The sequence below is a fragment of the Abrus precatorius genome, unplaced genomic scaffold, assembly GCF_003935025.1.
Source record: "Abrus precatorius isolate BTA unplaced genomic scaffold, Abrus_2018 Scaffold2, whole genome shotgun sequence".
NCBI lineage: Eukaryota > Viridiplantae > Streptophyta > Magnoliopsida > Fabales > Fabaceae > Abrus > Abrus precatorius.
The window spans coordinates 1518090-1531822 of NW_020874362.1; the positions used below are offsets into that span (position 1 = coordinate 1518090).

The window sequence follows — 13733 nt, forward strand, 5'->3', positions numbered from 1 at the left end:
TACTCAAATGTGAGTTTTGTTTTGAATTACGGTCGTGGAAAATGACTAAAATACTATTTTTCTCCTTAAAAAATTTAAATAAATGACTTCAATCACGTTAATCCTTGAAAGGTGGAATTTTTTTTTTCATGCTTTTCAAATATGAAAATGTGGATTAATTTAATTTAATATAAAAAGGATTAAGATGATCTCTTTTTGTCTTTTAGAGACAATAGATATTAATTATTTTGAGAAAGCACAACGCTACTTCACTCCATTGAAAATCTATCAAACATTTTTTGAACTCACATATTGAGTTATAGACCTATGTTTGCTTGGTGCAGTTGCATATCTAAACACATTATAAGTGCATGTGTGGTTAAATTTTTATTATATTGACTTTGATTAAACTTATTTATCATAAAATTTATTTAAAATTGAATTTGGTGTTAAAAGATGTAATGTAGAAATCTTTATTTAAAAAATGATTATAGTTTAAATAATTGTTGTATCTTAAATTTGTTGAACACAACGGAGAAACAATTCAAAATTTGTTTCTTAATATAACCAAAATCTTATTGGAACCAGAACTCATCGAGGAATTTACACATGTAGAGAAATAGGCAAACTATAAGCACACTTTTCTGAAGACTTGGTAACTCAAATTGATTATAGTTTAGTTTCGGTTGGTCTCCTATGGTTAAGTTTCTATGTGGAACGAGTTAGAAGCATCATTACAGCTAGTAGTTAATACACATGTAAGTTCAAGATAAGCAGACTCCAAAATTTTGGATATATATATATATATATATATATATATATATATATATATATATATATAAAATATAATATAATGAAAGTGTGATTATTCGGTCCTAAGAAAACTTGATATTGTGTTTCCAAACACAAGTTAGAATCTCCCAAAAGTGGAACCTAATTTAAGTTAGTGTTTTGTGTAAACTCTCTGAACAGCAAATGGACAATATTAATCATATTTATATTACGTAAAATTTTTTAATCGATTACTAAAAGGCTAAAACTTCAACTAATGAAATAAAATGTGCATACACATTAAAAAGTATTATTGTAATATAAATATGTCTGAACAAATAATATAAAATAAGTAAGCTTTATTTTATTAGGTGAGATCAGTTACGTAGATCGCATAATGTTATTGAGCTCAATAAAATAAAACTAAATCTTTAAAAATCTGGTTAATTAAAAGTTTTATTTTAATAATTTTGTGTAATGTTTTGTTAGGTCTCTCAACTTCTCTTTATCAGATCAAGAAAAATTTAATCTACTCTCCTAAAAGTCTTCTCTACCCATAACCAAACTACTTTATATAATTTTCAGTCATCTTTTCTACTATAGGAACTACTCTAATATTTACTCTTATACTATCATTTTGTATCTTGTCTTTTCTCACGTGTCCACTTATCCACCTTAACATTCTCATTTTTGTCACTCCTATATTTTTTCTCATGTTGTTCCTTTAAGATCCAATATTCATTACTATATAAAATAGCTGATTGCATTGCAATACAATAAAAATTTCCTTTCAGCTTGATAGGTACTTTACATTTACAACTCCTGATGATTTTCTCCATTTTAACCACCTAGCTTGTATTTTGTAACAAACATCTTCATTAATTTTTCCATCATTTTGTATAATAGATCATAAGAACCTGAAATCGAAAACTTGTGGTATAATATCCTCTCTAATCTTAACTTTTAACATGTAACATCCTTATTTTTAATTAACATAATAACAATATAAAATCAAAAAAAATTTTGAAAAGCAGAAATTTAATTCGGAAAAACTTGAATAATAAGACATTAGCCTTTAAAACTAGTTAAGAGAATATCAAATAATATGGTCATATTTGTTTTCATAATGTACAGTAGATATCAGTACTTTCAAATATACATAAGAGTTATCAAAATACATTATGACCATTTCATTTACATTTACAAATACTCAAAATAGTACTGGTCCTAATTAGCAGTCTGCCCACCAATGACTAAGTGACACTAGTCTTCCCCATGCTAACCCTCTATCATCGCTAAGTCTTAAGAATCTAGTTCGTCATTTGAGTTAAGGTATAGATCACCGGGATCGGCGGTGACCTGAGTATCCGTAATCTGCTCGATCGTCCATCGCGATGGTATTCTGGAATGGTCGTGATCATGGCATGTGACAAGATACGTTACTGCTGCTGGGTTCTCTCAGTGTTAGAAAAGATATAAATATAGAGGGTATGATGGATTCGATGCACAGATAAATCAAAAGGAATGTTAAAAGCTAACTCCAGCTCCATCATAACTACCTCACTAGGTACCTCACTATCATAAACAAGAATTTTAAAGTAACTAAGTCTTCAGTACTCGCCAAATACATCATTTACATTATCTATTATTGAACTATCTACTACTCTCATTCCCTCTATGGGTGCTGTCATCTGGATTCCCTGAAATGGTGACGTAAGGATGAATCTCTACATTTATTACCAAACATACATACACAGATAATTCAATAATACAGATAAAACATTCAACATGCATCATATAACAATTCAGTTATGCATCCAAATTATGTTTGTCTCTATTTATCCTTTCGATACTCATTTTCATATTTAATTCCATTCTCAATTGCACTGTCAGTTCCACTGCCCCTAGGATCCATCGAGGTCTTCCTTAGCATAAATAGTCGTTGGATAACTGCAGTTACACAGATACAACGTGTGCCGACCCGACCCCTTTTAGCAAAAATGTAGTCAGGAGTATAAGTCAGGAAACAAGTGAGACCTGTGGTATTCCTATTCTCATTTGTATTGCGCAATTCAAGAGGAATATCCACTACCCTCATTTCCCCAAGACTTTTCAGTCTTCTTCATCTTTCACATTCCCAGTGTACCTCTGAACCATCTATACTCGTCCTTATCATATTCCTTTCTCACTTCATTTCCCTTTATCTATTTTTTTCCATTTCATCTCTATATTTTTCATTCTCTGCTTACTAATATATTATTCACACTTTTATCTCTCTATTTTACTCTAGTTTCATTATTATATCATACATCATTCAATCATTGCCGAGAATTAGTCTCCTCGGACTCAGTCCACCACATACATGCATATACACTCAAATCAATGATTATACACTTCATCAAACACTACAAAACATGCTTCAAACATAACAAAAACACATTCTCATCCAAAATACACTCAAAATCATGCATTTCATCACAATTTTTTTCATGAATATAGACATAACAATTTATTGGTAACAAAATAGAGCTCTTTTTACCTTGAAATGGAGGTTTAGTGAAAGGTTTTTGAGGTTCTTGCTCAAAATGTGATATTCTTCCTAAATATCACAAGAGACCTCATTTAGAGAAGAAGAATCAAGAAAATAACCAAAGGGATAGAGAATCAAGCTTCAAAAACTTACCAAAGAACAAAGAAAGTGATCTTTGAGACTTTGATCGGAGAAAAGTTGGAATTTTTCAAGGATTTGCTAAGAAAATGAGGAGAAAAGTTAGAGAGAACGCATGAGAGTCGTGACTTGGATTATAATTCAAGTTTCTTAACTTGGAAACCCTTAAATACCCCTCAACTTGCGACATTCTCGCTATAGCAAGCCAATTCTCGCTACAGTGAGTAATTCTCGCTACAGTGAGACATTCTCTCACTACAGCGAAAAAATCAGACAAAAATTGCACTTTGCTGTCTATCATTCTAACTACAGCGAGAGCTCCTCGCTACAGCGAGAGAGCACCAGAATGTCTGATTTTGATGCTGATTTTTTGCTACAACAAGACACATCTCGCCACAGCGAAAAATCCTGCAACTCACCCATCTAAAACTCTTTTAATTTCAAGCAACATGCATTAATAACTCACATCAAGTATAAAATTGATAATTAATAAAGTAGGGATGTTACATAACACATGATCCTCGTCTTGTTTTTTGCTAAACTTATAATGCATATACTTTGTCTTACTTCTACTTAAGTGAAAACCCTTAAATTCTAAAGTCTTCCTCCACAATTCAAGTTTAACATTAACCTCCTCTTTTGAATACTCATTTTGAATACTCGACTAACACTATATCATTTGCAAATAACATGCATTAAAGGATAATATTTTGTTTGTCATTTGTAAGTACATATAAAACAAGATTAATCAAGTAAGTTCAAAATGGAACCTTGATGTAAACCTATTCCAATTGAAAACTTGTGGTATAATATCTTCTCCAAGCTTAATTTTTAACGCATGATTCTCATTGATTTTTACTAAACTTACAATGCATGTATTCTGTCTTACTTCTATTTAAGCTAAAATTCTTAGATTCTAAAGTCTTCCTTTGTAAGACAAGTTTAACATTAACCTCTTTCAAATCCTCGACTAACACTATATCATATGTAAACAACATGCATTGAGAGATAATCTTTTGTATATCATTTGTAAGTATGTCTAAAATAAAATTAAACAAGTATGTTCAAAACAGAGTTTTGATATAAATATATTCTAATTAGGAAGTTTAGATTCTCCTCTAAAAATTTTAATATATATGGCTATCTCTTCTTACATGTCTTGTATAATTTGAAAATATTATAAAACATTAAACTATTTTGTACAAGATACTATTCAAACAAAAATTTCCTACAAAACTTTCTACAACACTATCTTCATACCACCTATTTTATTTTATTTTACTTTTTTTTATCTCTTATGATTGTAAAAGAAATTGTAAAAATTTACTGTTCAAAAATATTTCCTCTGTTGTTTATTTACTGCCCTATAATTGTTGGTAATGGAGAAACATCCTTTCCAAGGCACGTTTTACAAAATGATCTTATTATTCAATTGTGGTAGAACGGAATTTTGTTTGTTTTCCGAACAGACTGTTAATTGATTCTTCAAAATTATATACATCATATTAATCTTCTAATAATTGTAGTTAGTAAATTAACCGCTCAAAAAGCATATCATAAATAAGAACATGAGAGTAATTAATCTCCTTATTTCTCACACATTAATCGATATCCCCCATGCACATGCACATGCATGCATTTACTTATGAAATAAGAGTAGAGAAAAAGAAGTAAAAAAAAAAAAAACACTACAGATTTTACATAATACTTTTGATTAAAAAATAATCTATTTTGTACTTTCACTTGTATTTCATTTTAATGTGAAGATGAGTAAGGGATAGAAATAAGTAGAAAAGAAGAGAAGACGAGTAAAAAATGAGTACAGTTAAAGAAAATGAAAAGAAAAGTTAAGTGTCGCCACAATCAAGGCTTGTCGTCGCAAGAGAATTTCACCTCTACCTCTAACAGGAGGAAACCCAAATTTTAACATGATCTTTCAAAGTTTGGAAACAACTTCAAATATAAATTAGAAGACACAAGTGTAGACAGTCAACAAACTGGTATTTACAGCATCGTAGAAGATTATAAAATGCCGTTTATCTCGAAATTGCATCTTCTGTTCTTACAATTATCCGTGTTTAATATTTTATCAGATGGATAGGTACCGATATGCCCAGCTTTAACTTATGATGAAAACACAAGTAGATTAATTTCTAAGACATCATTCCCTATTTAGAAGATTGTAAAAGGAAAATAAGAACAAAACTCGGTAAAAAGCAACAACTGGAATGAAAGGTAAAAAAAATTACAATTACAGTATATGAAATTGTATTTCAACCTTATGCTGGCACCCTTTGATTCACCTGTATATTACAATATTCACAAACAAAATTGAGTTTACAGATGATAGAATATCTAGAGAATTCTCTATGTACCACTATCAGGATTCAATGATCACTGGATATCGTTGACAGCCTGATTTCTTTGAAAAAAAAACAAAAACTTGATCAGTTGAGTGAGTTTGATTTGCATAAATTGCTCTTGATAGTAGTTGAATATGCTATCGACACTAATCAACCAAGATATTCAAAAGCGGTTGCATGAAGTTAGCTCACAATGGCTGAAGTTCTTGCTCGGGAACAGCCACATCCACTGGTTTGTATGAATGCACACTTTGCCGTTTTTTTTTCCAAATTAAGACCATTCCTAATATTGACAATCCTAGAAGCAATGTGAGCAAAACAGCTAAACTCACAACCATGTAATATTGCTCCCACCAATTCCTGCATCATTATAGATAAACGTGTTAACATTATGAATAAGGTGAATTCAATTATGAGAAGTTTTAGATTGACACTGCTTACCGTGAGAATTTGATTCAAAATTATAGAACTTAACACTATGCAAGATTCTGTGTGTCATGTAACAAAATTTATCTTTAAACAATGCCCTTGCGGCTTGCACATACCACCTGAATAGAATGCTTATTCAAGAATTTCTCAATAGTCATTACCCTAAGAATTTCTACTCAACAATACACCTTTTCTATTTCAATGATGATATGTGGCCAAAAAACACTCCTACCACAGGTAAGACGAACAGCAGCAAATTCAATAGCATCAAGGAGAAAGAATTAGCTTTCCTGGTGAAAAAAGGATACTCTATCTATTTTGTAAAGGCTATATAGCATGACCACCAAAGCCAAAAGAGAAGACATCATTATAAAGAGCTAACCACCTTTAGATAAAGCCTAGCCCTAATCATAATAGTGTGTTTGGCAAGGCAAATAAGTTATGACAAGCTTAAAAGGTTGTTTACCAAAATAAAGCTGTTAGCTTATTTCACTAAGCTTAAAAGCGTTTGAGCTTATAAGCTCTTGTTTTTTTTCTCTTTACTGTCTTATTAGATTTTCCTTCTTTATCCTTATTATATTCAGAAACCTCTAGCATTCTCGCTCTTACTCATCAAATATAATTTATTTTTAATAAAAAATCATCAAAATTATAACATAAATTTATTTATATTATCTCATTTTATTTAATAAAAATATTTATAAAAGAGAATAAATTAAAAAAAAATATTATAGTATTTTTTAAGATGATAAATTATTTCAAATAGATTTAAATATGAAGAGACAATTTTTTAAAAATATAGTGACTAAATTGCATGTTATGGTTAAGTAATTAAATATCTAGTGTGTTTGGTTACACAATAAACTAGTAAACATGAATTTAACGCAAAAAAATACTAGTATAACTAGTAGCGTTAAAATATATGTGGATTCATATCCATTCAAACATAAATCCAAACATGCTAATCACTTTATACATGTCAACTAATTTTATCTTTATCCTAATTCAATTAGCTAACTTATTAGAGTCCATTTGGAGATGAAGATAAGAATGATAGAATAGCATAAGCTGATCCTATTTGCTTATCTTATCCCAATTCATTAGTTTAAAAATCATTATATGGGGCAGTTGGGTTAGAAACAAATAAGATAGAGAAAATTTTCCTTTCACTCTCACCTATTTGCTTATCCTATCCTTTTCATTTAACCTTTTAGCTTTTAACTAGATTTTTAACTTTTTAGCAAATTTCTCTGCTAGTTTTATCAAACACATGCACGAGATCAAAGCATTTTCATTTGCTCAAGATCAGATATGCACAATATAAAGCATGAATTATATAGAATCAATATAAGCCAACCACAACAAATACAACATGGTATAAGTCAGATAATATTCCAAATTTAAAGTTTTTTCATTTTCAGAAAATAATTTACCTTTCCAATGGAGGCTCAACATTCCAATCAATCAATTTATAACTTCCGAAGGTGCCAGGAAGTTGCATGCGATGTTCAGCAATCCGGGAGATTATACTCTGTACAGAAAATCACCATCAAATGGGCAGTCTTCATACAAATGCAAAAGAACAAATGCTGACTTACCATTGCAGTAGTGTTAGAAATGTAATCAGCATATGCTTTTGGGGTTATAGCCCATTTAGAGAGAGAATCATTTCCAAGAGATGTAAAATTTAGTAAGTGAACCTGCATACAGTAAAAACACATTAGCAGTGAAAATTTTGCTGAAAATGAATAGTTTAGGTACTTTGGAAAGCTATGAAGCCCAGATACTTCAAAACAGCAAACATATCCGTGTCAAACACGTATCCGATACCGATATGTGTCCGATACATCTAGATACTTATCTCAAAAGCATCTATTGTTTAATTTATTTTTAAAAATTAATTTCTAACCTAATACGGCTTAGATATGACTGGACTCCTAATCATTCGATACAGTTTAGATAGAATTAAATAGTATAAAGCCAGAACCTTCTTTTCGTGATAGTTCTATATTTCTTTTGGATAGAACTACCAATTCTTTTGTGAAATTCTAATTTGAATAGGGTGGAAAAGTATGTAATTTTTTTATGTGTTTATAGTAGGAAAAATATTTTGACTTAGTTACTTGACAAAGGAAAAATATGATCTCATATTTTTTTTTGGGTAAGATGCGATCATTGATATCCAAATATAATACATTAATATAAATGAATTATCAATATCTCTTTATAAATATTTTGTATATGTATAAAGTATGTTATTTCTTTAAATTCATGTTAACGTATCTAAGCAGTATCGTATCTTGAATTTCAAATTTTTCTCCATATCCCTGTATCTGTATCTTATCCGTGTCGTACTAAGTACTAGCCTTCATAGTTGGAAAGTTATCACCATAGCTAAGAGACATAACATAAGACCCCTACCAAAATCCCCAATCTATCCTAACCACCTGAACTAGCCATGTACATGTAAATTTTAATCCAACATTTTTTAATTGCATTAAAATTGTTATTGAACTTAAATATGTAATTATGTAACATGCAATGTTGTAATCATTTTCTAACCTGGGAAGTATTAACATCTAAACCATGAGCCATGAGTCCAGTCAACTCTGTAATGTGGCGCTTCATATCCATGTAGGTGATGTTAAATGAAATTACAACCGTTATTTGTGCAATTTGGGGTTCACCTGTGCATTTAAGTTTATCAAAGCACATCAGTCATCAGTGAGCATATATACATCAGCATTAATTTGAGACATACAAAAGGCATGATGAACTATGTGAAATATACAATATCTGGTCTGGTCCATGTTAACAGATGATGTCTCTGTATATACTTTTATTGAAGACCAGTAACTTATAATACCTTGAGTTACATTATGTTGAGACATTGATGGAGCAACTGAAGGCTCTAATCCTTCAGTTGAATTTCTTACTCCTGAATTTGGAGCCAATGAAGGTGGGGCAGCAGATATCTGTAATCTTTCCCATAACTCAGCACAGTTTGTTTTCCAGAAACCAATTTTTGTTTGCTCCCGATCATACATTACAAGAGTGTTTCGGACAATGATACCTATGCAAACAAAAATGAAAGAAAATTATCATAAAGAATAGCAGAAACCTACACCAGAAAAGCTAGCCATGTAATACAAAATTAGAGAGGAACATGATTACGCATCAAGTATAAAGCATAAAATGGATAAAGTTCCCAAAAGTAAATAAGTTACCTCCTAAGAGAGTAGTTGGATCCTTTCCATTTTGGAAAATCCCCAAACAATAAGCACCTCGCACTTTTGAATGCTTCATAAAAATGACACCATGAAAAGTAGGGATTATGAAATCAGTAAGATTTGATAACAATTTGCACCAGCCTGTAAACACAGATAAAGACACTAATGATCTCATATATATAACTAACCCGGAACATGTAATTTTCAGGTGACAGTGAGTACTTGTGACCATTTCCAAATACCATGTCAACCACTGGAAAGCTTTTAGAGAGTTGTGAGACATCACTGAATAAGAAGAAAACCCAAACTGTTAATTAAACTGCAATGGAAGAATGATGTGAACCTTAAATTAAGGTAACAGACATACCTTCCAGCACCAGAAAAGCAGATATCATTATAATTTGGATCTGGACCACTGATTTGCTTGAAAGATTGAAGTTCCTTCAATATCTGCAAACAGAATAAGTACATAATCAGAGTCATCAAGTCTATATAATACAATTCTGTTGCTACTTGCTAGCACTTCATATTGAAAAAAGAAAACACTTCAAATTATGCCCACTGATAAAAGAAAAATTAAATACTTCATATCCCAATTTTCTTAGGACCACATTAATAGAAACCATAGATGAAACTCAATCAACAAATTAGAGATTCTTCAAAGTAAGGCATAGCTACTATTCCAATTTAAATAAAGAAAATCATAATGATTCAGAAACCTTTAAAATTCATTCAGAAAAAGTTAGCAGTATCAATTATAGCATTCCATTAACTAGAATCCACCAAAAAAACCACTACAAAGTTGACATTTAAGACATGGCACCAAAATCTGCACCAGTTATTAGAGAAATCATCCAAAGCTTAATCAGATATCCATACAGTCTTACACACAATGATTTTAACTGTACTGGAAATGGTAAAAATAACTTCTCAGAATATAAATAACTTGCCAAAGTCAATCAGATAAATCTCCAAGAAATTCATAAAAAATGTCAAAAAAAATTAGTCAAGGTGGTCAAATCCTTCAACTCCTCCTATCACCTAGCAAGGCCAGACAATGTTCAGAAGAAATATTGCATTGTGATTCACAAACAACAGCGTGCAGAGATAGCTCCTCTTTGTAAAGTAGAGATGTCAAGGCCTCCTCAAAATATTTAAAATTGAAAATTTTCCTTTCACTTTTCATTATGATTATTAGAATATGTGCATATAGCTTGGTCTCTATTAAGATGTCTCAGATCGGCTAGAAACATGATCACAATACTCCTTATAAGACTTGGACAATCCTCTCTCCTTGTGCTAGTTTTTGGGGTTGAGTTAGGCCAGTTTAACAGCCAAAAATTTTTGGTTTTCCTTCAAGTCTCTAATGTAATTATATTCTGGCCCATTGAACAATTTATTCTAACTCCTGATAACGTGAGACTCGTAAACTAGAAAATGATAGAAGGTGCTTTAAAAATGAAGGTGAAACTAAATAAATGCAACTGCAAAATCTTCATATGAAGATATTAATGAAAGAACTTACAGCATCTTTAAAAGCAAGAAATACTGCTTCTGGTAGGTAAGCATAGGTTGTACCACTATCCAAGACAGTACCATGTTTCCCATCAAAAACATTTGGGTTTAGAGGCAGTCGCTTCCCCGCAACATGTATCTCCTTCAAATCGATATTGTAATATGGACTGTCGCCACCCCGAAACTAGAGTAAATGTGTGAGATTAATAAAATGCATTTGTTAATAAAATGCATTACATCTCATTTCCACAAGATAAGAATTTTGATATACACACCTGCGCACGGGATCTGAATATGCAAAGATCATGTCTGATGGAGGAGATATGCCACCAAGAACCATTGCACCCCCACCAACATCCATTCCACCATAGCATAGTGAAAATGAATCACTAATTACATTTTTGTCAACAAGTTGATCCATGATACTAAGATCTCCACGGCCCAAACCCATTATGCCATCAGCATGCTGACTATAAAGATCACCAGTCTCAACATTTTCACAGCCAAAAACAGCACGCTGTGGGGCAAGCTCACTCTGATTTCCAAAGGATATGACATCCTCACCAAGGACGCCACTGCTAGTACTCATTTCAGCATACTGTCTCTCATACACACACTGCATCCTGTCATTGTCACAGTTGCAATCCAATGTGCATTTGACAGGTTGATAGGTGCTTGAAGATTCTGGCTGAAACTTTGGGTCCTGTTTAAACAAAATTGGACACACAAATCCAATATACTTCAGATAAAGTGAATGGGTAACAACTTCCACATGCATAGGTACAAAAATTTCTAAACAAAATTATCCATTTACATCTCTCTGATTCCAGTTAAAATCACAATCCCATCCATTTGCAATAAATTGGATATGTAATAACATACACATGCATAGATACAATGAGTTTGAAACAAATTCATATTTTAGATATCTTTCTACATAAAATAAATGGTATCCAGAAACACAGAAGCATAATTTGTCCACCGCATTAATAGAGATGGAAATCAAACAGGTTAGAGCAATCTATGTAATGCACGTGCATTAGCAGCATAGCTTATATAGGCTTTTTTGTAGTCCTCACTTTTTTATGAAAATCGAACAATCTATTTTACTCTGAAATCTTTTCTGAAGGTTTAAATTACATGATGGCCTTCAAATAGGTTAATGCATCTACAACTTCAAGGTCTCAAACAGGCATGAGAATCAAATAAAAATTATTGAATTATTTCTAAAATTAATAAAAATATATATCATAAAGTAAGGACACAATTATAAATTCACACAAGGACGTCATGTTTAGCTAATGAGTTTGTTTCAAAGGCCGGATGTTAACCTACTAAATAACTTGGGTAATGAATATCAAGGCAAGGGGAAGCAGAAAGCCAAATAAGTTGCCAGCTTAACCCCCCATTGAGGGTGTGCTTGCGATGAGAAAAAAATGTAAGAATGAAACGAAGTACATTACTATTAGTATCTAATCTTTTATTGTATCCAAATATCCTATCAATCTTCACTCGTCCAATTGACACCTTTCAGTTTACACTCTCACAAACCACCCCGCTGCCTTCATCAATACTTGCAAAAGCCTAGACCACAAACCAAACTGCCTTATCCTATTATGCCCAAGGAAAGCATTTTCACAATCACGAGTCATCATCCTATCTACAACACAATAACAGCTCTTCTATACAATTTAATTTTCGTTTTTCCATTTGCAACAAATAGGCATCCAAATAACTTGTCAAGGTAAGATCCATCAGTGAAAAGCAACAGATAATCAACGTAAGCACACATCATCCAAATATACGTAAATATTATTATGTACTAAGAAAAATAGAAAAAAAAAAAAGGAAGAAGAAACGGAGTCAAGCATTACCTGGTGCCTGCCACACTGTTCGCACGTGGAGCACGGAACATACGTAACGGTACTCCCCGTATCAACAATAAGAGCAAACATCTGCGGAGGTGTACCGATCCAAAGCCGCGTCGTGTAGTACCTAAACCATTCAATTCGCCGAGAAATATACACAAAAAACACATGAATCTCGAATCACCGAATTCGATTTGAAAAATACACGAAGAAGAAAAGTGCGAGCAGCGACGACGGAAGATGTTTACCCGTTCAGGAGGAGATCGTCGTGAAGACTCATACGAGCGTTAGGGTGGCGTTTGGACTCCGATCCGTGGAGTTGGCGACGGGGATCGAGTGCTGACGTGGAGGAATTGGGTGCTGAGAGGTATAAGGGAAGAACCATGGCAGGGCGAGAGGCATGGTGGGGGTTATGGAGGAGCACGGTGTCGCCGGCGACGGCGATGAGGTGTAGGATTAGGGAGAGGGTGCCGATAACGTGAGTGGGTACCCGCGCCATGAGTTGCTGACTCGGGCTTGTCTAACGAGTCAGGATCCGTGTTATGCTTCTTCGTTAACGGACAGAACGAGAGAAAGAAAAGGAAGGACGGTGGAGAGTCTCTTTCTCTGTGAATTAGAGAAAGGAGGGAAGTCAAGACAGCGTCTGTGCGAAGGAAAGATAATGAGACAGAATAATCAATTTGCGTTGCCTTTTTAAATATTTTAATTTTAGTTGTTTACTTTTTTTGGTTGATTTTTTTATTATTATCTTGTTTTAATGATTATGATTATTTTAATTTAATTAAAAGAAAATAAAATTACGCATAAATTAAGTGTAAGGATTTAAATTATTCTTAATTAAATAAATAAATTAGTTTGGATTTTAACATTTTTTTTAAGATTTAAAAGTTGTTTTTATTAATTAGTAAGC

General features: G+C 32.3%; 1 protein-coding gene across 1 annotated transcript; it reads right to left on the reverse strand.

Annotated features, from left to right (window-relative positions):
* Positions 1 to 5401: 5401 nt before the first annotated feature.
* On the reverse strand, positions 5402 to 13452 carry LOC113857999 (aspartic proteinase CDR1-like). The gene is made up of 13 exons (XM_027490385.1): positions 13072 to 13452; positions 12830 to 12950; positions 11231 to 11658; positions 10966 to 11122; positions 9808 to 9890; positions 9629 to 9725; positions 9438 to 9510; positions 9077 to 9283; positions 8773 to 8897; positions 7809 to 7910; positions 7644 to 7741; positions 5974 to 6141; positions 5402 to 5840 (listed from the first exon to the last, which is right to left on the reverse strand). Exons 1-13 carry the CDS (start codon positions 13320 to 13322, stop codon positions 5813 to 5815), a joined length of 1938 nt encoding a protein of 645 aa, XP_027346186.1. The 5' UTR covers positions 13323 to 13452; the 3' UTR covers positions 5402 to 5812.
* Between the last annotated feature and the right edge of the window lie 281 nt (positions 13453 to 13733).